This window comes from Pygocentrus nattereri, chromosome 6 (genome assembly GCF_015220715.1).
Source record: "Pygocentrus nattereri isolate fPygNat1 chromosome 6, fPygNat1.pri, whole genome shotgun sequence".
NCBI lineage: Eukaryota > Metazoa > Chordata > Actinopteri > Characiformes > Serrasalmidae > Pygocentrus > Pygocentrus nattereri.
This window is the reverse complement of record NC_051216.1, coordinates 8079023-8106151: the sequence shown is the minus strand read 5'-3', so window position 1 is coordinate 8106151 and position 27129 is coordinate 8079023. Positions and strand designations below refer to the sequence as shown.

General features: G+C 42.7%; 1 protein-coding gene across 3 annotated transcripts in view; it reads right to left on the bottom strand.

Moving 5' to 3' along the window:
• sestd1 (SEC14 and spectrin domains 1) overlaps positions 1 to 25858 on the bottom strand; it is a 93443-nt gene extending 67585 nt beyond the window's left edge. For 2 of the 3 annotated variants that reach the window (XM_017710605.2, XM_017710607.2), the window contains exons 1-4: positions 25733 to 25858; positions 13799 to 13859; positions 12024 to 12108; positions 3503 to 3611 (exon numbers count right to left, since the gene is read on the bottom strand). In XM_017710605.2, the coding sequence (XP_017566094.2) occupies positions 3503 to 3611; positions 12024 to 12078 (164 nt within the window). In that variant the 5' untranslated portion in view covers positions 12079 to 12108; positions 13799 to 13859; positions 25733 to 25858. Of the gene's footprint in view, positions 1 to 3502; positions 3612 to 12023; positions 12109 to 13798; positions 13860 to 25176; positions 25199 to 25732 lie in introns of those variants that run through there. The other variant, XM_017710606.2, reaches the window with a different exon arrangement.
• Positions 25859 to 27129: the final 1271 nt, after the last annotated feature.

The window sequence follows — 27129 nt, the reverse complement described above, 5'->3', positions numbered from 1 at the left end:
TTCTCTTGAACCTTTCCTAAACTTTAAGCAAGCAAAGTTTATTTATATAGCGCTTTTTACAACAGACCTCCCAAGTTTTCACAGACCAACTTAATCATATTTTGTAAATATAAACAAATTTACAATTTGATGTTTGCAACACACTCAGAAGAACAGTCGGAACAGAGGCGTGTCACCACTACGTCAGCTCGTGTGGAAACCAGATCACCTGAGAGGAGTTCAGCCCCAGAGAACTCGGCGGTGTTTCTGCACAGAATTGATGCATGACTTTCTCTTTCTGTAGAAGAGTTTTAAGTGGCATTTCTTTACGCAGCAGCGGATTAAGCGACAACGGCTTTCCGAAAAACTCCCATGTCCTGTGGCTGTATTTAATACAGTAGCATGACTGCGTCTCATGCAATGCTGTGGCTGCCTGCCCTGCAAAGACTTCTCCAGATTCCCTGAATCTTTTCCTATTATGTATGGCAGAGGATAAAAGACCTAAACTCTTTGAAATCTGCTTTGAGAAATGCTCTTCATTAACCGTTTGAAAATTCCCTCACAAAGTGGTGAGCCACGACTCGTCTTTGCTGGCAAAGTCTTTCATTAATATTCCTTTTATATCCAATCATGACATCCTCACTTGTTACCTGCTTTTTGTGGAATGCTTTAAAACTATGTCATTTGAATACCTGTAGACTTTTAGTAGAGTTGGAAAAGAAAAGTAGTATCGATGCATCCCTAATAGAAAAGAGGTAGTGATATGTATGATCTTAATATATCAAATTTATTTACTACTCAAAACCACTACTGCACCAAATTCTGCCTTAAAGTGCCCACAATGACATTCACTTTAGACCAAAAACAAAGCAACAACATCAAAAAAAAGAATCTTAGGCATCAGGCGGTATTCATAACCAATAGTATGCAATAACTTTGTTAGGGTGCTTCAAGAGGCGTTAACTTCAGCCTCTCATTTCGGATTCTTTAGCTGGCTGTAATAATCTCTTTGCTGTCTGAGAGCCAGGAACAGCACGACGTTTAATTATTTACCCAAATCTTGTGCTCCAACAACTCTCCTACAGACTGTCTGCTGGAGCAACAACTAAACTGCTGTAGGCTACATGGGTGGTGAGTTAATGGCACATGAACTTACAACTAAGAAAACTCAAAAGAGGCTGTTTTGTTTCCATATATATGGACTGTAAAGTTTCCATAGCAGCATCAAACTCTTGTGGTGGGGGTGGGGGGCACAATAAGAAACATATAGGCCATTTATAACCAAATCTTCTTTTCTGGTCCACTTTAACGAGGCGCCAACAACCCGTTCAATACATCCCCAAAGACAGCAATACATCAAACCCCCACTAGAAACAGAGCCAAAAAGAATTTCATAAGGTCCTTAAAAATCAATAGAGACACTTTTAATGTCAGACTTAAAGGATTACTGCTGCTACCCACCCCGTCTGAGAATAAGGCAGCATGCATTACAATGAACTTAAAAGGTAATACTAATAACAATCCATGCATGCTCTAATAATTCTCTCTCTCCTCTGAGCTTTTAAAGGGTGTGATTGATGGTCCATGCAGTAGCCTGAGGCTCTTTCTGTGAGCTCAGAAGGCTCGACATGGACGGCTAAACGGGGGTAGATGGGTATTAGGAACGATTTGTGAACACAAGCGTTGGGAAAACTGCAACAATCCATCATAAGCAGACTTTTAAACAGGCCTATGAACACATTTTTGACAAAAACTAAACACGATCAGCTCACACAGTGCAACACAAGCCGAAAGATCAAATAAAAAAAGGAGTTAAATTACTAAATTTGTTATTTTTAAATCTATTTACTGATGTTTGCAAAATCAGACACTACAGAAGGCGACTGTGTGCAAGTAAGCCATCCAGCCAATCACACTGATGTGTACTGTGTGTAGTGAGCATCCTGACCAATCATAGCTCCAGACGAGTGTTTCTGGGGTATTTATGCAAGTTAATTACTTTGGATAGTAGTATTTATTTTTATCCTACCATATCTTATTGTATTATTAATCAATTCACTGGTGCATTTTTAAAAGGGCCAATATCGATATCCGGGACATTTCTCAAGCAACCTGTATTTTTAGAACTGGGAAAATTAAAAGACATTTTCTGGTCGGAAAATTGTAAGCTAACTGTTCTTGCTGTGGTTTATGAGTTACTGGTATGGTTTGCTAGATCTTAGTATGGTTTAGCATTTCTTAGTATGCTTTGGTTATTTTTGCTGCAGGTTTAATAAACCACGTTTACAGCCTAGAAATCGCATCCTGTAAAAGCAATAAAAAGGCAAAAGCTTAAACAAAAGGAGTCTATTCGCTACTTCTACTGTCACTATGCATTGCCTTTTTTGCTTTGAATAACTGATGTACTCATAAACATCCTCTAAGCACCCCTCCAACGACAAAACCACACTGCTAAAGAATGTCCCAGAACCAGAGATCAGGGCTGATTAATTACATGAGATAACGTTGCACATTTAAAGAAAACAGATTGGGAGACAAATAAAATTACTTTTATGCACCTGGAAATGTTGGACATTTAAAATTGCCCAATTTGATGGACAATGGCAAAAGATGGAAACTACTCCTGACATACCAATCAGCTCAAGACAATGCAGCACATAAACATTGTTAAAAGATTTAAAAGCACCGTTATGTTTTTCCACTTAGCCCCACTTTCCATTTAGCCCCTCCCACTCATGTTGATGTTAAGAAGTATGAAGGATTTTTGAATTTGGCACAAAAGATGGATCCAATCAGAATAGAGGTCATTTCCAGACTTCAATTTTAAAGGCAAAGCAATGAAGACATCTAATAAGCGAACATCCAGAACATCATGTCTAAGTTGCATCATGACTCAGTGCCATTTACTGTTTACTGAAGTAGCCAAGTAGGAATATCAAGTAGGAAGACCAAATAAAGTCCAGTTCAGTCAGATTTCAACAACATTTATGGTCAGTTTTCTCTTTTTAGATCACGTCATGTTGAATAACTTCCCTCTGACTCACTTTCTTCTCTGACTGCTGTTTCTCGCCTCGTCCCTCCCCTGTATGTGAGTCACTCACTTCGAGTCTCAGTGCTTGTGAGTCTCTCAGGCCACTAAACTGGAACCGTAAAGGCTAGAAATGCTACGCCGATTAAAATTGGACCACCCCATCAAAATTAAATAAATACTCCTATATCTATCGGTTGTAGGTCGAGGTCTGCATAGGACAGCGTCTGGGTCCAGACTCGGACTGCGGTCCAACTATTAACGACCTCTGTTCTAAGGGATAAAAAGAAGTCGGAGAATGGCCACGTAAAAATGAAGTGCGACTGTATTCGGCAAAGAAAACCACACAAATATTACAAAAGAACTACAGGCAGAAGAAGAGGAATATGGGTCCTTTACTATATTGCAAGGCGACTCACAATCTCAGTTTGCAGCAACACCGTCATAATACTTAAAGTACTCTGTTCACAAGGCAGGTCCTGTAGGTGTGCTTACCTGGGGATGCTGAGCAGATAATCCAAAGTGGAGCTAAGCTCCTCCATGCTGGTCTGCTCCGTGCATAGTGGGATTGTCAGAATCAGGCCACTACGTCGGTCTTTACCTCCTGGAAAAAAGAAAACCAGGGAAAACAGGCGTCGGTCAGCAAGGCCAGAAGTGTTAAGCAAAGACGACCTTCAGAGATGCCATGAAATAAATACGGACATTTCTAATGTTGGCATGAGAAACGAGCACAAGCCATTTGAGAATAAGGCTCTGTGCTCAGAAATAAACCCAGTTTGACATCAGTACTTCACGTTCAGCACCCACTTCCACTGGGAAGAGAGTGGCAAAACATTTCATTTGCCTTTGCTTCTTTCGTTTTTTCACTGGAGTTATGAGGGTAATGTATCCAACAAGGTGGCCTGTCAAAATTATTACATCAATAACCTGATTGCAATAATTTCAGCTGGCCACATCATCACAAACAGAATGCAAAGACAGCAAGTTTTTGCAAAAAACATTCAGTTGTAGCTCCTGAATTGGTGCTATAAAACCTTTAGAGGGGAGTGTTAAGTAACGTTTGTTTACTTGAGCTAGAGCCGTTTCTGTTGTCAGCTGGGGACGGACTGACGGACTGACTGACTGACTGACTGACTGACTGACTGACACAGGTCTACTAACAAGTACTGAAAGCTTACACACTATTAAGCAGCAATAATAATCACATTTGCCTCAAACCGTGTGGAGTGGTCAAGTAATCTCTAAGCCAACGTTCACACAGCAGGTAAAAGGGGCCTAAATCTGATTCTCACCAAATCCAATTTTTTTGTTTGGCTGTTCACATTATGTTGTTTTGAATGTGATCTGTATGCGACATCAGTCTGAACAGATCAGCTCCTAAACCGACCCTCATGTGCAGAAGAACAGAGCTTTACGTGTCGTGCTCGTCCAGAGGTCAACAATCGTGACGGCCAACGAACGCCAGTCGCTCCCGGAGCTTCAGTTTCGCCTTTTCGCCCAGCATCACAGAAGCAATTGTGAAAGCTCCGATGACTGACAGCTGGACTCATCACCCAGAATGTGTTCTAGTTCGCCATAAAAAAGGGCATGTTATTCATCCACGGTCACTTCTTTGCATCGTGTCTTCAGATTCTTTAAACTGTTCTCTGAATCTGTAGCCTCAGTCCCCTCCGGCCGCGTTCAGCCGTTCCGTTCGAAATCTCTTCAAACACGGAGCGGTCGCAATACGTCTCTAACCTTTTGGTACAGAAACATCAGCCTGAATATTTATGAGTCCCAGCAGTCGGGCGGACGTAAGAGGCCCATGAATTCCGATCTGGCTGTTCAGACCGTGTCGCACTGCTGCAGATCGGATTTCAGTACCACATATGAAAGCGTCTTGACTATGAACAAACGTCAATCCGCTCCGGGAGCTTTCAATTTCACCTTCGCCAGCATCACAGGAGCCATCATGAAGCTTCACTGACTGACAGCTGGACTCCTTAGCCAGAATGTGTTTGAGCTCACCGTAAAAAGGGCACGGTCTTTGACGCGGCAGCCTCGTTCTCTTGCGGCTGCGTTTGGTCGTTTCTTCCGAAACCTCTTTGCACACAGAGGGGTTGTGATAAGTCTCTTCTAATTTGGTACAGAAATATCAGCCTAAATTTTGAGTCTCAGCAGCACGAAATCCTGACGAATGTCGAGCTGGACTGACGTAAAAGTTGAACTCTCATCTGGCTGTTCAGACTCAGTCGCATCGCCGAAGATCAGAGACGTATCGGATTTCAGCACCACTGAAAGGGTCTCAAATCAATATAGATGGCAGATTCAGTGACATCTGAATTTCTCTGTTCACACCGACACACATCCGGGTCACAAATGAGGAACAAGATTGGGTTTGGGCCACTTTTACCTGCTGTGTAAATGTAGCCTAATAGACTTGCTTATGTGGCTTCTGACACTGTATGGGTCCATTTTTATATGCCAACCTTGGACACCAAACTTGCCTTGGCTGATCAAACACATCTGAACTAAAGGGACTCTGGCCTACATCCCATTTTACACTGAACTATTCCTTTCACTTGTAAACGTTGCCCACAGACTGTAGATTAGACTCTGTTCCCATATAAAGCTGCAGTAAATAATGAATGTAATCAATTTCCACCATGTGTCATTTTACTCTACAGAATAGCAGACGTAACTCAAAACTTGCAAAACACCCGTTAAACAGCAGATCTGTCACTCAAGCATTTTCCCCTCATTAAAGCTCCCATAACCAATCATCTTGCACTCCATTTGATTCCTCCAAGTGAGATTAAGTTGTTTCCAGATGTCACCATGGTTAGAATAGAGGCAAGGCAGGCTACCGCCACAGAAAATGCTGTTTAGCTGGAGAGAAAAACCACAATCTTAGTGCTGGGCTTCAAGGACAAGACCGAAACATTCCTTCACAACTGTTGCAAATAAGAAGTCATTTGCCGTGGACTGGAGTCGCGTAAACACAGCAGTGTTACGACGGATGTCGGCTGCTCCTCTAACATAAGAGCTCATGTAGAGTCAAAGACATTAATCATCGGCAAGAGGATTGACAGTTACTATGATTAAAAACGTCAGCACTGTAACTCGTACAGACCAACTGCTTTAACATTAAGCTAAAAAGCATTAATATCAGTGTACTGTACTGGTTTATTTGGCTTGTTCGGTCTAGGTCAGTTATAATAATAATAATAATAATAATAATAATAATAATAATAATAATTTTAAGTTATGTAGCACTTCTCATGCCGGTGGCAGCTCAAAGTGCTTCACTGACACATGATAAAACTTTGTTATACGAGAAATCATCCGTGTTTATTTAGAATCAGAAGAAAACGACACAGATCAGACTAGAAGATAAACACCTCGAGATGTAGCTTTAATAAAATGCTCACAGAGATGCGTTTTAAGATGCTTCTTCAAAGTGAGCACTGAGCTCGACTGTCTAATAAAAGGTGAACTGAGCTCCACAGTTCAGAAGCAGAATAACTGAACGAGTCTCTCCGTGTTTTCTGTGTTTTCCTGAAGGTGTTTGTAGAAGGTCAGTATCTGCAGATCGAAGATCATAAACAGACAGACACTCTGTGATGCAAGCGGTGATTTAAGGTCTTTTAGAGCCTTAAAACTAGTAGAACTTTAAATCCACCCTGAACGATACAGGCAGCCAGTGCAGCTCTTTTAAAACGGGACTGATGTGATCTCTCCGTGCCGTTTTTGTCAGGATCTGTGCTGCTGCATTTTGTACGAGCTGTAAAGGATGTATAGTTTTCTTAGGAAGTTCAGTAAGGAGACCATTACAGTGATCGACTCTGCTGTAACAAATGCATGAAGTTTCTCCATGTCGCTCTGAGAGAGAAAAGGCCAAACTTTTGTGATATTACTCAAATGATAATAAGCTACTTTAGTGACTGTGTTTACATGCAGGGTAACTGACTCAACATTAGTATGATGGTGCTTGTTCTGACTGGCTGCACCAGCTTTAGGGATAAAACTGACTTTCCCTTGCCTATTTTTTAATTCAGTTTGATGTATTTAAATATACAGTCTCCCACTCACTCTTCAGCCCACAGACTCCATATATGGATACTAAGCTGCAAAAACAGCCTGTTTTGAATTCATTGCTTTTGTGAGGTCATGAAAAACCAACTATTTACATATATCAGCCTATTCAGCCTACAGCAGTCTAGCACCACCTGTTCACACTGAATTGTTTAAGTGTTTCAGCCTGGAATGCTTTCTGAATGAGACTCAGCACAGAGCAGCCAATCAGAACAGAGGTAATTTACATGCATATCAGTCACAAAAACAGCCTGTTTAATTTTAAAGGATAAAGAGAGTTTGAAAAATGATCATGTAAAAATAAATGATGATTTTTAATAGATAAAATCAATGAAGTACACCAAGTGGACCTCAGTGGACAAAACATAAAATGCAAGAAAATGAATCAGTCAGCAATGAAAAAAGTGAAAAGCAGTGAAAAACCTGTGAAAAACCTGAGAAAAAGCAGGAGCCTCAGTTCCACGATTTATTAGGACTCCCGTGGTCGAGCAGACCACTGCAAGCTGATGGCAAACGGCGTTAAGCAATGGCTCTCTCTCGCTCTCTCTCTCTCTCGCGCTCTCTCTCTCTCTCGCGCTCTCTCTCTCTCTCTCTCTCGCTCTCTCTCTCTCTCTCTCTCGCTCTCTCGCTCTCTCTCTCTCGCTCTACCTCTCGCTCTACATTTATGGCATTTGGCTGACGCTCTTATCCAGAGAGACTTACAATTTGATCATTTTACACAGGTAGGCCAAGGTGGTGTTAGGAGTCTTGCCCAAGGACTCTTATTGGTATAGTGTAGGGTGTTTGCCCTGGTCAGGGATTGAACCCCAGTCTACAGTGTAGAAGGCAGAGGTGTTACCCACTACACTATCCCAACAGACCTCTCTCTCTCTCTCTCTCTCTCTCTCTCTCTCTCTCTCTCTCTCTCTCTCTCTCTCTCTCTCTCTCTCTCTCTCTCTCTCTCTCTCTCTCTCTCTCTCTCTCTCTCTCTCTCTCTCTCTCTCTCTCTCTCTCTCTCTCTCAATAAAGAATTATATATGCATTTATTTATTTTACAACCTGGCTTTCAATTTCAGCCAGCAAGGTCAGGAAATGGATGAAATAGCTGCCAACCACCTGTACGACACAAGCAGCTAAGAGGACACTAATGAAGTGGAAGCTGGATAAACTAAAGAAGGACCTTTTAATTTCAAACTCAAAGAGCTCATTAAAAGCAGAACCACAGGGGCTGAAGGATTTTGGCTTATCGGCGCCAAATTCTAATTAAGAAATGATCTTGAGTACCTGTCAAGGCCAAGTGTAACAATATTATTTGTGCAATGAAATGAAAAATCCATTCTCAGGTTTTCTGTTTCAGGATGGAGTTGACACCTATTCACTGCTACAGCAACGCACAAACGGTTAAATCCCATGACATAACATTCTCTGTCTCCTCTAACAACGTAGAACAACAGAAAAAAGCGAGTGTGTGACCAGTCTGGGGGAATGTGCTGCCTGATTTACAGAGTTAAACTTCAACTGTTGTGAAATAAACAAAGCCACTCAGAGTGGTTAACTGTACAGGATCTTGCCAGTTTCTGTGCAGTGGTGGTGGTGATAGGAACCAGACGTCCAGAGTGATTTTATTTACTATTCAAAACCAGCAGTGAACCCATGGCGGAGTTTTTATACTGTATGTAATCTGGTAAAATCGTGGAAAATATGAAATACTTTGTTTTCTTTGAAGACTATTTTGCCTAGAAAACACCCTGCATGCACTTCTCCACCTTTAACGTATAGAAACGTTTGTGTGAGGGAGCTCTTAGCAGCATTAAGCTCTTCAGACGCCGGGTTCCCATTACCACCACTGCAACCAATTCTGACTTGCTGCGTTTTTCTAGAATAGAGCATTTCACCAACCAAACCACTCAGAATGACTGTTTCTTTAGAATTTATTTACGTAAAAAAAGGCAAATTGGCTGAATTCTCCGTTAAGCTGTAAAACGAGAAAGTCATTGAGAGTTAATGTTCAGTTAAGCTTCAAAGTGCTCCTGTTTTATTTTCCCCCATCATAAACTGTGGCCCAATTCGGGGGCTGCATCCTCCAGAGGCTGCATTTGAAGCCGGACTGCGTCACAGCGGCACGACCACACTGTCCCAATTCGAAGGCTCCTTCGTACACAGGCGAGAAATGTGTCCTTTTCCATGGCAACGGGTGCATCCCTCGCCAGTGAACATATCCCGAGGTTCGTTGCGTGCCGGCGGAGGACAGTAGCTCACGACACAAATGTAAAAAATAAATAAACCACACTCATCAGTAGCCGGTGGTGAAGCATCTCCAGCTCTTAGAAAATCGAAAGTTTTTGGTCCCATCTTTAAAGAACTTTAAAATAAATTAACAAGATGCGGCGGTAAAGGTGGGAACAGTGGTGCTGGAAAACTAACAGGAAATCCGCCATAAGGCAGACCGTTTCACTTTGGTTCAGCCTTCGTTGGTCTAAGCAGCCCACGAAGGACACGCCTTCGCAGACCACGTCCTTTGAAGGATGCAGCCCCTGAATTGGGACACACTGGCAATCTCACTCAACTGACTCACTGCATCCCTCACACCCTTCACCATGCTTTCCATGAGCTCTGATGGACAGGTTTGACAGGATAATAAGTCAAGCAGATAACAGACTTAAATGGAACGGTTAAAAAACTGTGGCATTTAATTACATATTAACTACAGAATTGTTAGTTAAGGAATTATCAGATCTGGAGTAAAACAGCAAAACCATCTTCCGTTTTCATACTTAACACTAACACAAAAGACAACAAGCTAAGCAGACAGACAAACTTGCCTTTTACTGTTTGTTGATTAATATCAGTAACATCAAAGAAAACCTTAACATGGACAATAAATGAATGAGTGCACTCAATAATCCGATAACCAGAGAAAATCAGATTTGTGAGTAACCTGATCAACACGTTTACATTCACTTGAGTAACTGATAAATGGAGAGAATCTTGGTCTACATGAGTCAGACAGTAACCAGATTTCTGCTTTGGAACCAGCCAATGAACTCACAGAAGACGCCGTGACATAAACCTAACGTAAAACTCAAACTTCATGCCACAGCTTTTTAAAAAACGTTGCGCCACTTTACTGGAAAATATGAACAAACGTCATCTAGAAGATGAAGAACATTTAAATCCTTCATTTCGTGTTTGGTTTCAGCACCTCTCCAAAAGTGTTTTGCTGCGTCTGTGGACGTCCACCGTCTGGCCTCGCGCATAGAAGTTGGAGTACGAGTTTACATGCACTGAGAAACTAAAATGCAGCCTCTTTATCAGACTTCTTGACTGGAGTATGGCGTTTAGATCACCATTTGAATAATCAGACAACTGTAGAAATCTGATTATGATCAGATTATTGAGTGTATGTATAAGCACTCAGTGCATTTTCACAGTTTCACCCTTCACACCTCACAATGGTGCAGACCGAACCGCAGCTGCTCATGCGCTGTTGCTGCAATACAGCGAATGTAGTCCTCCTGTTCAAATACAGCTTCTACATGACTGGTTGCAATGATCGCTCTCTAGATAAGCTACTTCCAGCTTCCGACCATGATGAATATCTCACCAAAGCACAAGGAGTCTGATCAGACGCAGCAGTGCTGCTGGAGTGTCCACTCACTGTCCACTCTATTAGACACTCCTACCTCGTCAGTCCACCTTGTAGATGTAAAGTCAGAGACGACAGCTCATCTGCTGCTGCACAGTTTGTGTTGGTCATCCTCTAGTCCTTCATCAGTGGTCACAGGACGCTGCCCACAGGACGCTGTTGGCTAGATATTTTTGGTTGGTGGACGTTTCTCAGTCCAGCAGTGACACTGAGGTGTTTAGATACTCCAGCAGCACTGCTGTGTCTGATCCACTCAGACACACTAACATACCACCATCACGTCAGTGTTACTGCAGTGCTGAGAATGATCCACCACCCAAATAGTACCTGCTCTGTGAGGGTCCATGGGGGTCCTGACCACTGAAGAACAGGGTAACAGAGTATCAGAGAAACAGATGGACTCCAGTCTGTAACTGTAGAACTACAAAGTGCAGCTATACAGTAAGCGGAGCTGATAAGATGGACAGTGAGTGTAGAAACAAGGTGTTTTAATGTTCTGGCTGATCGGCTTATATACTCATTGGCTGGAACATGGAGCCCCTGCTGTGCTCACTGGATGTCAGTCATGAAAACTGGAAACTGCATTCAATCTGTGTGGAAATCACACGAGCTTAAACGTCTGAAAACACTCCTCTCCATCCTTCTATACTTAGAAAGTATGATTTCTGTTTCCTTCTTTGAAAAACAAGCCACTTAACTCCTCACGTTTCACGTACCTGGCTGCTCGTAGTATCTGCACATCTAAACCTCAGTTAAGAGACGAAGCTGTTAACCGGCTCCATAAACGAGTTAACTGCAGCTTCATTAGTGATGCTTCGCGAAGCTGAAACTTAGTCCGGGATTCTGTTTAAGCTGAACATACTTTATGAGACAGGCCCCGGTGGGCTACTTTAGAACAACCACCAAATGGTAGGAAGCGTAATAAACACAAACAGACAAACAAGCAAGCAAAAGCCCACATTCATCAAACATCTCGGAGCAAAACAGCTGATCTACAAACTGTTTGTGCCTTTTATCTAGCACTGAATGGATTTACACAGACTGAACTGAACTAGAACAGCGTTTTTCTCTGAAGGCGCTAAGTGAATAAATACACGCCTACTCTGTTTATTTATTTATTTATTTTTATTCCACTTCACATTACATTTTGGGACAGTAATGGTCCATCAACACCAAGACCACACCATTTTAAACAGACCCAGCCTTGGCATTTCAGAATTTCCCCATGTTCTATATACTCACCAAACAGTTAAAGTGCATGTTCACTATGCAGTCAGGTCACAGCAACAGTAGCTACCTTCTGACACAATTCCTCACCTGACAAAAACGCCAGCTTCTTCTTCAGTACAGGCAGAATGGTGGAGGCCTCCATGCTGGACTGAGTTGGTCCTCAAATCAACAGCTGTAAGATAACGAATTAAAGAATAGAAAATGTCAAGTGTGGCAACTCTTATCCAAATGTATAACTGGCAAATATAACAACAACAACAACAACAACAACAACAACAACAACAATTTCTATTTATATAGCACTTCTCATGCTGGTGGCCTCTCAAAGTGCTCTTTAGAGAGATGATAAAGTAATGGAAATACAAGAAATTACAAATATTCAGATCCCACCCAGGTTTCCTACTTCAGGTTTGGTATATGAAGCTAAAGAACCACATTTCTCATAAAACAGCCTTCTCGGAGTTTCAGTGCCAACAATCAGCATTTCCATTTTTTTATGATTTAACTGTAGAACATTTTGCAACATCCACTGAGAAATACGTAAAACACAGCTAGTTAGTCTGTCGACTGAGTCTTGACCATCAGAAGGAATGGAAACGTATAACTAGGTCTCAATAGAAGAAATATGAAAATTCACATTATGTTTCCTAATGACATCACCTAGAGGTAGCATGTACAAAGAGAAAAGCAAAGGCCCTAAAACTGAACCTTGAGGGACTCAAAAGCCAAATCTCTTTGATGAATTGTTTCCCCATTGTATCCACAAACTGCCCATTACCTAAATATGATTTAAACTATTCTGAACTGTGCCCAAGAGGCCAACGTTGATTCAAGACGCTGGGATTAAAATGTGATTAAAATGGTATCAAAAGCTGCACCAAGATCTAATAAGACCAGAATAGAAGGCACTGAGCCTGAGGACAAAATCCTGCGTCACATTTCGGCAGTGCAAAAATCAATAAAAAGGTACATTTATGGAAGGCAAAATCAGAATAGCTCATATTTCAACTGTGCAAAGAAACAAGGTCATAATCATTTTCAAGACAATTATTATCATCCATCATAATTATTTTCAAGTATGAGAAATGTCAAAAACCTATATTAGGAAATATAAGCAATGATTAAGACACAAAAATATCACTGCTGAATTTCCATGCTGGTGCATTCCTATAATTTTCCCTAACCTACACTTCAGAACGACTTTTCTGAACAGCATTTTCTCCACTAATGTCCACTACATACACACGGTCTCTTCTACATGTCTACGAGTTTCTATGCTAATTGCCAGTTTGTCTTAAGCAAGTTAAGAAATCTTCTCTTTTACAATGTCGGTATGAAATGATCACTTCTGCCAACATAAACCTGGGATCCTTCAAACAGCCCACAAATCTCAAGAGTAGGAATGCTGATTGAGGATCATTATTCCCTCTTATTTACTACTACATTACCCACAGAAACAGATCCTTGATCAGCAATGCTACTCTGACACGCTTCACGAAGATGGGCCCAGGAAGGGATGGCAATACGGCAGAAATATAATACCACAATATTTAAAGACAAAAATGACATCGCAATGTTTTGACACAGACACAGTAAACTAGTATTACCACATTTAAAATCAGCCCTCAAGAGTGATTTTATCTAGTTACACAGGACTAACACCACACTCGGTGAAACATGCAGTTCAGTTCAGCACAGACAAAATCCACAACTCTCAGAAACGTATACTGTTTATCATGATAACATGATCAGGATCAAATATCATCATATCACCCACTTCCAGGCTTTTGTTATTTAATTTAACAGAGGACACAGAAAAACAATACACAAGAGAATAAAACAGAAAATCAACAAACACTTACCTCAAACTGTGGACTGGAATGAGATCATTCTCTATCACAAGATTCCTCCACAGCCCATAGTCTGCAGAGAGAGAGAGAGAGAGAGAGAGAGAGAGAGAGAGAGAGAGAGAGAGAGAGAGAGAGAGAGAGAGAGAGAGAGAGACAGAGAGAGAGAGAGAGAGAGAGAGAGAGAGAGAGAGAGAGACAGAGACAGAGACAGAGAGACAGAGAGACAGAGAGACAGAGAGACAGAGAGACAGACAGACAGACAGACAGACAGACAGACAGACAGACAGACAGACAGACAGACAGAGAGAGAGAGAGAGAGAGAGAGAGAGAGAGAGAGAGAGAGAGAGAGACAAGAGACAGAGAGACAAGAGACAGACAGACACAAAAAGAATGACAGAGCGAGAGGGCGGGCGAGCGAGCGAGCGAGAGAGAGCGAGAGCGAGAGCGAGAGAGACACAAGAGACAAGAGACAGACAGACACAAAAAGAATGACAGACCGAGAGAGAGAGAGAGAGAGAGAGAGAGAGAGAGAGAGAGAGACACAAGAGACAAGAGACAGACAGACACAAAAAGAATGACAGACCGAGAGAGAGAGAGAGAGAGAGAGAGAGAGAGAGAGAGAGAGAGACACAAAAAGAATGACAGAGCGAGAGGGCGAGCGAGCGAGAGAGAGAGAAAAAGAGAGAGACAAAAAGAATGACAGAGTGAGAGACAGAGAGAAAAAGAGAGAGACAAAAAGAATGACAGAGAGAGAGAGAGAGAGAGAGAGAGAGAGAGAGAGAGAGAGAGAGAGAGAGAGAGAGAGAGAGAGAGAGAGAGAGAGAGAGAGAGAGAGAGAGAGACAAAAAGAATGACAGAGAGCGAAAGCGAGAGAGAGACAGAGAGAGACAGAGAGAGAGAGAAATTAGTAAAGTTAGCCTAATGATCTGATTTGACGTGCTTTCCTGACGAGAGCTCAGACAGACAGGGACAGGCTGGCCTGCTCTGCTGCATCTGCGAATCCCACTGACAAGCGAGTGCAGAGTAATCACTCCCAGCCTGATTCATTTGGGGCGAAAGGACAGTTCTAGATAAACTGCTTAGAGTGGAAATTCTCCTGTAAGCATCCAATAATCGCTGGCCAGCAGCAGAGCAGCTCCAGCCCTGTGAGCGGTCAGTTCAGCCCAGCTCAGCTCAGCGAGGCCAGGCAGGGAAAAGCCATAAACATCAAATGCCAAAAAAGCACTACGTTATTAACCTCCTAAACAGCAATAAACTGTGGAAGGGGCCTCGGCTAATCCAGCTGGACGAGTCTGCAAACGGCTTTGGCAAAGCGAGCGTAATAAAGCATAAGCTGATGTACAGCAAAGTGCCACATCACTGCAAAAAAACGTGAGCTAAGCACAGATTGGAGAAGCCGGAGTCAGGACCATCGCCACGGCGGCCGGCCAACAGACAGCAAACTTGGGCCGCTGCGGCAGACCGTGAAAAAGCTGCGCCATTCACCGGCGAAGCACAGGATCCTCCCAAAACTGGTTAAACGATATTACTGTATTTTTGTATAGTTCTGAATGCATATTATTGAGCTTAAACCGCATATTTTCCACAAACCCCCACTGGTATGCATTTTATTGCACCGGTCAGTGCTCTGAATATCCAGAGGAGTAAGGGTGGGCAACATGACGACATGCCAAAGTTTGCTTTTCTGAGCAAGAACCCAGCACTGCATGCATCATGACAATGATATAATTAGTTCAGCTTACTTAGATCTAGTTTAGCACAGTGGGCGAAACTTTGAATAAAGTTTCACATTCATAGTTTTATATTTCGATGCTTCTGATTTTTACACTGAAGAAAAAAAAAAAGAAGTTGTACCTTGCTTAGAGAAATGACCTTGAATCGAGTCAATATATCTTATTTTGAGACGGGTGTGCACGTATGAGCTCATCTAGCTTATCTCTAGACATTTTTACTTGTTTTAGGAAAGTTTATTAAGTAAAATTATCGCACAATACTGGCAGGTACTTCTACTGGTTTCAAGCTCATTTCTTAAAACAACAAAACGACCTGTCAGCAGTGAGATACTTTCACTTAATAAAATCATTTAAAACAAGTAAAAAAATGTTTGGAAATACAACCCCAATTCCAACGAAGTTGGGACAAAACAAAACACAATGATTTGGAAATCGTTTAACCTCTATTCAATTGAATACACTACAAAGACAAGATACTTAATGTTCAAACAGATAAACTTTGTTTTTTGAAAATATTCATTCATTTTGAATTTGATGCCTGCAACATGTTCCAAAGAAGTTGGGACAGGGGCGTGTTTACCACTGTGTTACATCACCTTTCCTTTCCTTTCCAGGCAGGCCAGTCTAGTACCCGCACTCTTTTACTACGAAGCCACGCTGTTGTAACATGTGCAGAATGTGGCTCGGCATCGTCTTGCTGAAATAAGCAGGACGTCCCTGAAAAAGACGCTGCTTGGATGGCAGCAGATGTTGCTCCAAAACCTGTATGTACCTTTCAGCATTAATGGGGCCTTCACAGATGTGCAAGTTACCCCTGCCATGGGCACTAACACCCCCCCCCTCCACCATCAGAGATGCTGGCTTTTGAATTTTGCGCTGATAACAATCCGGACAGTCCTTTTCCTCTTTGGCCCAGAGGACATGACGTCCATGATTTCCAAAAACAGTGTGAAATGTGGACTCGTCAGACCACAGGACACTTTTCCACTCTGCGTCAGTCCATCTCAGATGAGCTTGGGCCCAGAGAAGCCGGCAGCGTTTCTGGGTGGTGTTGATATGTGGCTTCACTTTGCATGGCAGAGTTTTAACTTGCACTTGTAGATGGAGCGACGAACTGTGTTCACTGACAGTGGTTTTCTGAAGTGTTCCTGAGCCCATGTGGGAATATCCATTACAGAATGATGTCGGGTTTTTAATGCAGTGCCGTCTGAGGGATTGAAGGTCACGGGCGTTCAATGTTGGTTTTCTGTTCTGGGCATTCAGTGTTCTGGTTTTCTCCAGATTCTCTGAATCTTCTGATGATATTATGGACTGTAGATGATGAAATCCCTAAATTCCTTGTAATTTCACGTTGAGAAACGTTCTTAAACTGTTGGACTATTTGATCACGCAGTTGTTCACAAAGTGGTGACCCTCGCACGTCCTTGCTTGTGAACGACTGAGCCTTTCAGGGATGCTCCCTTTATACCCAATCATGACACTCACCTGTTTCCAATTAACCTGTTCACCTGTGGGCTTTTTGAGCATTCCTGAATTTTCCCAGTCTTTTGTTGTCCCTGTCCCAACTTCTTTGGAACGTGTTGCAAAAACCAATAAAGTTGATCTGTTTGAACATTAAATATCTTGTCTTTGTAGCGTGTTCAACTGAATATAGGTTGAAAAGGATTTGCAAATCATCGTATTCTGTTTTAATTTATGTTTTACACAACGTCACAACTTCATTGGAATTGGAAGTTAAATCTTAAAGCATACAACAATCTTAACAAGAGAAATATTGGATATATAGACTAGATTTAAGATACTTTTACTTGATAAGATACCATTTTTGCAGCACAGACTTAAACCTCTTCATTACAAACCTCAAAAAAAAGCTAAATATGAATGTGTAGGGTGCAAACGTCACAAAGTATCGTGAGATCATATTTTGGCCACGTGGTCCACCACTACAGAGTAGTGGTTTAACACCGACATCCAATTGTGCATCAGAATGGTAAAGTATCTTTAACATCCTATTTACTGTCATGTATGCTGTATTTTCAAAAGTTTTCACTCACCCATACAAAAATTGAATTCAGGTGTTCCAGTCACTTCCATGGCCACAGGTGTATAAAGCCGAGCCCCTAGGCCTGCAGACTGCTTCTACAGACATTAGTGAAAGAATGGGTCGCTCTCAGGAGCTCAGTGAATTCCAGCGTGGTGCCGTGATCGGACGCCACCTGTGCAACAAGTCCAGTCGTGAAACTTCCTCACTACTAAATATTCCACAGTCGACTGTCAGTGGGATTATAACAAAGTGGAAGTGATTGGGAACGACAGCAACTCAGCCACGAAGTGGTCGGCCACGTAAAATGACAGAGCGGGGTCAGCGGATGCTGAGGGGGATAGTGCGCAGAGGTCACCAACTTTCTGCAGAGTCAATCAGACCTCCGAACTTCATGTGGCCTTCAGATCAGCTCAAGAACAGCGTAGAGAGCTTCATGGAATGGGTTTCCATGGCGGAGCAGCTGCATCCAAGCCTTACATCACCAAGGGAGCAGTGGAGACGTGTTCTCTGGAGTGACCAATCACGCTTCTCCATCTGGAAATCTGATAAACGAGTCTGGGTTTGGCGGTTGCCAGGAGACGGTACTTGTCTGACTGCATTGTGCCGAGTGTAAAGTTTGGTGGAGGGGGGATCATGGTGTGGGGTTGTTTTTCAGGAGTTGGGCTCGGCCCCTTAGTTCCAGTCAAAGGAACTCAGTTTCAGCACCAAGAGATTTGGACAATTTCATGCTGCCAACTTTGTGGGAACAGTTTGGGGACGGCCCCTTCCTGTTCCAACATGACCCACCAACAGAATCTAATCTGGTTACTGCTATGGCAATTCTTAATCCATTTCAATTCCCGACACTTTTATTGGGGAATTCCACACATTTTTCAAAATTTCTACATAAGTAAATGAACGACAATGATATAAATGAAGTCAGAGTTTATTGTAATGCCTTATTATGGAGAAACATATGAATCATAGTTGGGCACCATAACAGTAATAAAATACCACAGTATTTAAAGAGTAAATACACCCCACTATTTTTAACTTTAAAAAATGCTCAAAAATGGGACAAATGGGGCAAAGTAGTGATGCTCTGGTTTGGAGGTTGGGCTGCGAGGGTAACCAGATGGGCTGTGCCTCTGTGTTTTTAATAGCTAACGTTAGCCACCAGAAAATATGGTGAGTGACAGAATCAAACAGCAGCTTTGTAAATGAGCTCAGCAGCTTTATGGAGACTTGCAACAATCTCACTTAATCAGTCAGATTACCTAATCACACATTGAACGTTATCAATATGAGGCTAGTTAAGGCTAAAAGGCTTAAAACCACAACACCAACAAATATAATAACCAAGAATTACCACTAATAACAAACTAGAACACTAAATAAGTCACTTACGGCGATGAGACGATAATTATGGAACGAAATCCAGAACGACGCTGATGTTCTAGACCCGTATGGTTTCCTATTTATGACCAAGGCACGGGTGGGGCATCATCAGGGGATGCTAATGTTGTTTGACTGATTTGCACACTGTGACGTGTCGTCATATTTTATATAGCAGAGTTGAACCAGAGGGGGCGCCGCAGAGGCAGAACTGACCACAATAAAAATGATATTTTTACAGTTTGGAAAGAGGTGTTAACATTTCAAGAAAGGTTGGTGTATATTTATATTATTATTATTGTTATTATTATTACTACTATTATTATTATTATTATTATTATTACAGCGCAGTGCATTTCAACCGTTAATGAATAAAAAAGGTCAGAGGGTGGAGTTACTTTTTAGAAATGATGCTGCTGTTTAAAAAATTATTTTGCTATGTAAAAATTACGTCAGATTTCTTTTCCACATCTGAATGGCCAAATACACACATTCCATCTATTTATATTTCAGGCGGGGTCAATGATTGGATCTCGAAAGATGGCGCTGACAGAAAGAAGGGATAAATCAAAAGGCAGGCGAAACCTCAGGAAAACTAAGCATGACAGTGGCTGCATTCAGAAACCCTAAAAGTAGCTCATTTTTGTCCCCGCGGATCCTCCTCCTCCTCCTCTCCGCCATGACCCAGAAACTGTTTTCATGATGCCATCCTTCCTTCTTTCCAAATACCAGAGGAAACGAGAGAAGCTGCTTCAAACAGCTGCCGAAACAGCTTCAAGCGGGGGATACATGAGCGTATTCTTCTCAGGAAGTCTTTTACAGTGACTTCGCTGCGCAAATCCAAGGCCATGTATTCAACGATGTGATAGGCTCAGTTCATCAAGACTGAACATCAGTTTTAAAGACACTGGAAGGAATCAGCTGTCCCACTTCCCCAGTTTCTGCTCATTTCAAGTCAAGTCAGGTTTCAAGTCGATTCCTCCTGCTTCTTTCCTCTCCTCGATCCCTCTGTGTTTATCTGGGGTAGGGACGGAGTAGTACGGAGGGAGAGGGGAGGACAGGAGCATCAGTAAAAGTTTCTGGCCACAGTCAGTGGCTCAGCAGTGGCTAAGAGCTACACTCACCATACAATGTGTTCGATTTCAGCTTTCACTCTGAATCTCTCCACTTTTACTCTCTCAGCAGCAGCAGCCAGAATCAAACCTGTACTGCTCGGGTCTGAAACCTGCTCACTAAGCCAACGTCGAGTTAGCCACTCAGGCCACAGGTCTAAACATGGCGGAACAGGTTGAATTTCACCTCTATATCCCATCAGCACTGGCTGCTCAACCATACTCTCTCAGATTTTATACACAATCATCTAAATGTGTTTCTTTAGTAGTCAGAATCGAACATGATGGCAGTTTTAAGGTAAAACAGGCCTCAAAAACAACAACAACAACAACAACAACAACAAACCTTCAGATTTTCATTCCATCATCATCAACGTTACATCTGAAAACTAATAAAAAAAAATTTTATGTTGTAGGCCTTGGTTCCTAAAGAAATCCGAGTCCAAGTTTTTCCACAGTGAACCATTTTACATCAAACCACTCTAAAAGAATTTGTTCAAATCTCAAAAACTGAATTATGTGGATTTTTTTGTAATTCTGACTATTTGACCTATCTGAAGAAGAAGATGTGTGCTTTTAAACCGTCTCTCAAAGGGCCATCTGACTGGCAGAACGGAAAGGGCCATCCCTTCATTTTGACCTGCACATCAAGTTCCTCACCAAGACAGCATTGCTCGTCTTCGCCCGTTCCTGACTGATATTCCTGACTGATAATGATGCAAAAACTCTGGTTCATGCCTTCATTGTGTCCTGAATTGACTACTGTAACTCCCTCTTCGTTGGTCTCCCTGTAAAGTCTATACAAAAGCTACAGGACATTCAGAGCTCTGCAGCTGGAATTCTCACCCACACCAAGCGTTCAGCTCACATCACCTCCGTTCTCTCTCAGCTACACTGGCTACCGGTCCCGTCTCGTATAACGTTTAAAATTTTACTACTCGCTTTCAAAGCCCTGCATAACCTTCCTCCCCCACCTCAGAGAACTGCTGGCCTCTTACACTCCCTCTCGCTCTCTCAGGTCTTCCCCTAATAACTTACTTTCCCAGCACCAGACTTGCCACTGTGGGTGGGAGGTCCTGCAGTGCCATGACCCCCAAACTCGGGAACACTCTTCCTCAGTCCCTCTGGGTCAGCTCTTCTTTCTCCTCCTTCAAATCTGACAGAGAATTTACTCGTTAATGAGCGTTTTTCTTCCTCCTCCACAGCTTAGCTGTTTATTTCCCCCCTGCTATGTGAAGCGACCTTGGGTTTGTGAAAGGCGCTATATAAATGTAACTTATAATAAGAATAATAATAATCTGATTGGCAGAATGACCAAAACACAAGCAGTTGTTTTAGTGTGATGCACGGGGAGACACTGAAAATTTAGCTATAACGAAGGAGATTTGCCGGTAGCAGTCATCCTCTCTCAAGGTCTCTGGGCCGTAATGCTTTCTAGCTGTCCTCCCAGGCTGCAGTCAGGCCACTTCTTAAAAAAAAAAAAAGTAATGCTACGTATGCAAATGAGGGGAGAGCGATTTGGTGAACTGTGCTACAACAAAAACACATCAACATGAAACACTCAAGATCAAAGCCCATTGCATTACTAGCATACCTATACAGGCAACATTCAGGCTTTGGGTAATTCAACCTTTTTTTTGCAGTATTTCACTGGGATGTACGCACTCACATGAGCCACCACACAACATGACACCCTCAGTATGTGTTTGTAATTTCTGAATCATGACGGTCCAGTGACGTCTTTCACTTATAAAAGCTGAAAACACAACATTAAAAAAGTGCCACAGAAACACTGTGTGGTTTGGTGGTTATCCTCAATGCTGCACACCAAACATGGCAAGAACACATGAAAATTACTGCACAACTTCTCCTGTTAATTCAGTCAAGCTGTATGTGCCGCGACTAAAACTAACAAGGTAGCAGAACATCTTCAAGTGCAAATAAAAAAAAGGGGGGGGGGCATTTTTTGTCTATAAAATCAAAAGGTGGTCAAGCGGTGACTCTAGGCAGGTAGCTTTCCACCTTTCCAAAAGCAAGAGAGACACACAGAGTTTCACAGTCTCTTTCAGAACTTTCACACATTGCTCGCAGGTTAGTAATGTAGCTGCTTTTCCAAAAGCTAGCAACACGTGCAATAGTGCAGAAGGCAACTAATCCTGCTGAAGTTACAGCTGTGGAGACACAGCCAGGCCAACCAACATCTTCGTTGTCTCTATGCCATCACCAGAAGCAACAGTGAGTGTGTTGACATGCACTCAATCTGATCATAATCGGATCTCTGCAGTTATCTGATTATTCAAACGGTCATGTAAACACCACACTCCAATGCAGAAATCTGATTTAGGCTGGATTTTTAGCTCAGTAATCAGATTTCTCAGCACGTGAACTCGGATTTCTCAGGTCGCTGCAACATGTAACAAAACCCTTTTAGAGCGACACAGCAACCAAATACATTCTCGATGAAATTAGGGATTTAATGATTGTTGATCTTCTAGATGATGCACATACATATTTTCCGGTAAAGAGGCGCAATTTTTAATTTTTTTAAAGCCGCGGGACGAAGTTTATGCTTTACATTTACATAACGTCTACTTCTGCATGTTTATCGGCTGGCTGTAAAGCACAAACCCGATTACTGGATTTCAACTACAGCTTCAGTTCACACTTAAACTTTTTCACTCAACCTTTTTACCCTTTTATGCCCAAAGAGTGAAACTGGTCTCAGGCCACTTTGCCACACTGCCTATCCAAACAATATCTGAAATCTTTAACCACGCTTTTGTTTCATCTGTTATATTCATATTAATCAAAATCAGATTTTCAGAAAAAAACAAAAAAAAAAATCTGAAAATATAATTTTCAGATAATTTCTTTTAAAGCAGTCCTATATATCCACAAGTAATCTGACTTGTTCTAAACCTATTTAGTTAATTCCATCTGCGTGTTGTTTACATGCGAGAACTACTTTTGTATGGCACTTTTTTTTTTATCTTCGGTCTAAATGGTTCCCTCCTTTTGGTAAATCTGACATTTCCATGACAAAATTAACGTTGCGTTCGTCTCAATTGGATCATTTCTCAGTAAAATCTCATGAAGTAAGCTGGGAGTGAACACAGCAGGAATTTCCGGATGAATAATAAAATACTATACGAGAATTCGGTGCTGCAGCCAAACCGTTCAAATTAGCTTCCAGGTGTGTTTAGTAAATTAAACTTAAATATTCCAGCACTGGAATGTGGTGGTCAATTACCCTTAAATTTCCACGCAAAAGGCAATAAGGTGGACAGGCTAAATTGTTGTGTCAGAGCCTCATTAACCTGCTACTGAGTGCTTGCTGTGATCTTACTGTAATCCGGCGACTACGTCTTGCTCAGAAAGCCTCACTCTTCGTTTCCAGAAGTTTGTTTCTCGCTCCACTAATGTATAAAAACAACACACAAAAGTACACACAGACACGGAGCCTGTGAAGGAGAACATAACCACCTTAGCGCGCAATAAATACCAGACGGTCAGCGCTCCGTGAGCCGATAGCTCGAGGCTGACACCACCACCCTCACTGAGAAGTAACACCCGGGCCAAATGGTAATGCACAACAGTGATTTCCTCCACAGTCCCCCAGCACTGTATACTTTAGAATGACTCCCTGCTCAAACACGCTCATCTTACCCTCACCAAGGCCTTGGGAAAGAGCTGATGTGGTGAATCATGTTTATTTTAAAATAGATTTTAAATACCCGTATTGGCAAATCAGGCCCTTTATGTCAGCACAGACTTTCCCTGCTGGTGAATTCCTATAATTTACAGTATCCCAGACTTTCTGAACAGCACTTTCTCCACCAATATCTACGACGTGGACGAGGTCATCCAGACACGCCAGGCTCTATGACGGCAAAATCAAATGTTAGCAAATCGGTGCTTTTACAGTGTGACTGCATCTTGAGCTGAAGCCAAGCCACTGAAAGAACGCCCATGAATCTCAGCGCACATTCACTCAGGACACTGTTCCTCTTCTGTCTGCACCAGGAACACTCTGAAATCGTTTGCACATACGTTCTCAATCACTCTCAAAAAGAGATGGTTCCTCAAGGGTTCTTCGGCAGAGAAAAGGCTTCTACGACAAACCATGGACACTCAAAGAATCCTTTGATTAAATGCTTCTCTGCATCACCAAAGGGTTCCTCAGATTGTTGGAGAATGTGCTCTTTATAGAACCTTTTTGAGAAGGGTTCCTCCACTGTTACAAGCGTGCCACGGTCAACCCTTTTGGCTGCTACACAGAACTCTTTTCAAAAAGGTTCTATGCAGAAGCATCTACGACATATTGTAAAGAAGCCGTCAATCATCCAAAGGGTAAATTAAGTGTTCGTGGTTCTTCATAGAACCTTTTTTTCTCCACTAAAGAAGCCTTGAAGAACTCAGAGTTTTCCAGGATGGTTAGATGTTGGAACATTGTTGTGAGGATTTGACTGAGCATTAGCGAGGTGTTGGATGGTCAGTTCTGGATCAGCTCATCCCAAAGGTACTAGATGGAGCTCCATCAGTCCAGAGAACAGATCCACTGATCCACAACCCAACACTGGGGGCTTTGTACCCCTCTAATCCACACTTGGCACTGAACATAGGGACCTACAGCTCATGCGTGGATGCTGCAGAGCGTCCCATCCTAATGGCTATGCTTTTCTACAGATTACACAATATTGGTTTCAACCTCAAGGACTTAGGAATTATCTTATGACATAAATCAGACAGAAGACACTAATAATACAGCACTGCAGGAGAAGACACACCAGCAGGACTGGAGAAACCCTGGCCTGTGGTGTATTATGCAGAGCAGCAGCCCCATGTAAATCACTACACATGCATAACACTGCAGAACAAACCCCAGGCCAGGGCTACAGACATGCTGAGCCACTGCTTTACTGACCACATCCTGCTGAATCCTCTGGTCACCAAGGTGAACGAGGTCTACCAGCCAAACAGACCACTAAAACTGGAAAGACATCCTCCTTCCTGGACATCCAGTGCCAAGTGTGGCCACGAAACAAAGCCTGAAAGACGAAGGAGAGCTACCTAGCCGGCCTGTCCAGCTCATGGACACTCGTTTCACTCAAGAAAGGCAGTTCATACCAGAACAGTGAACGCAACTGGCACCAGCAGCTGCGTAGATGGCAAGCCTGTAACGTTATATTCCCAGTCAGACGGGCACAGATGGGCTTCTCCTCCACTCGCATGCCGCCTGCGTGTGGACAAAACCCTCCGAATTACACGAGGCTGGCGCTGCGCTCCTATTCGCCGCTTCTTGTTCGAATTCTCCCGTTCCACCTTAATTCGTGCAGGATTTCGTTGCTGGCGATTCAGGCGCCAGGATGGAACTGCTGCACTATTTAAGGTGGAACGGGAGAATTCGAACAAGAAGCTGACCCCAGCTCCGTCTGAATAACACACCTAACGAGGTTATTGGCCATTTATAGACACTCATGAACGTCTTGGCTCTTAATGTACACAAATAAAACACATGAAAAACAATTATATCAGCCAAAAAACGCGAAAAAGTGAAAAATGAGTCCAGCTCGCCAAGCAACGACTGCAGCGTTAACGGCTGACCCAGCTGGGCATTTACATTTACAGCTCCGGAAAGGCACAAATTCACACTTTAAATGGGTTTTTCGGTTAAAAAGATTACCTGCTCACAGTTTTCCGGACCTTGAAATCCCCTGTTATGAAGAGAAAGCGTGATAAAAGCCGCGCTAACTCAGCTAGCCGTTAGCTGTGTTTTGTCGGAGAAGGGGTTGGGTCTCGCCCAGCGCGACCACGCCCACACAGCAGCCCCGACCAATGAAATTTGACACTGCAGTGGGTGGGCCGAGCTTGGTCCGCGCACACTCAGTTAACAGCGCCTCTTTCAAATGATGCAGTTGAGAATTATATTATTTATAATTATTTAATCATATTAACGGTCATTTATCATAAATAATCATTACATTGATAATATTAATAATATTGTAGCGTTGGCGGGAGGGTTCTCAGAAGCAGCGAAGAGAACTTGGAAGTTACCGCTCATTTTCAATTTACTTTATCTTGTTTGTGTAAAGAGCCTTTTTTGTAGTGTCTTCTCGTCCTCCACCAACCTTGTGGCTCTCCACCGCTACAGGACCCTCTTGGCGCTCCCTACGTGGTACCCCACCACAGCTTCTTCTGCCACTTCTGACACCACTGTAGCTTGGGAGGGAGGTTCTTAGAAGACAAGCATAGACAACTCAGACTATTTGCCCCCATAATGCAGCTTCATTTAGAACTGACAGATTACAAGAGGGGACAATCGCTGCCTGACTTAGCTCATGCCTTTTCCTCTCAGCTTACACACCTCACACATAACCCCACCTGCATAGACCCGCTGCTTATCATTCCCGCCAAATAAAGTCTTTGAAATGTGTAGCAGTCCATCGCCTCCTTTTTGAGGGCTCCCAGTCTGACCTGGCGTCCTCACAAGCTTGACCTCTGTGCTCTCCACTGATGCCATCAGGGTGTTGTGATCCTCCCAGGGCATTGACAGGCTTCTGAAGCTGCCAGCGATCCTGAAGGGGGTTCTCTGTGTGGCTGGGAAGCGTTGATTAGGTTCTAGGGGCATCATTCTGGACGGGCCTGGGTACTAGGGTGCACCTCCCAATCCTCCAAATACAGAGCCATACAGTCCCAAAGCAACACTACATGGTACTGGGTTCTGATGCCCATCCAATACACCATGTCTGGCAGCCATTTCACCACGAAGCAGTGTCCCATCCATTCACTGTCCTTCTTGAGTGGCATTTCCATTGCCATAGATTAAACACTGACTCTCTCTGCTGAATGAGAGTGATTGTCTTTGAACCACTGGTCCCTGTCAACCACTATGTTTTCTGTTGTCCACTGTGTCATCGATGCAGACAAAGGAAAGTCATGCATGCCTTAATTTCTGGTAGACTGGATCTCTCCAATGATCTTCTTCTTGGCCTCCCAAAAATGCTGCTGCTAGAAATTTACTCTCCCAAAATTGCCTCCATTTCTTCTGGCACTGTAAAGCCTTTCCAGTCAAGTTGGCTT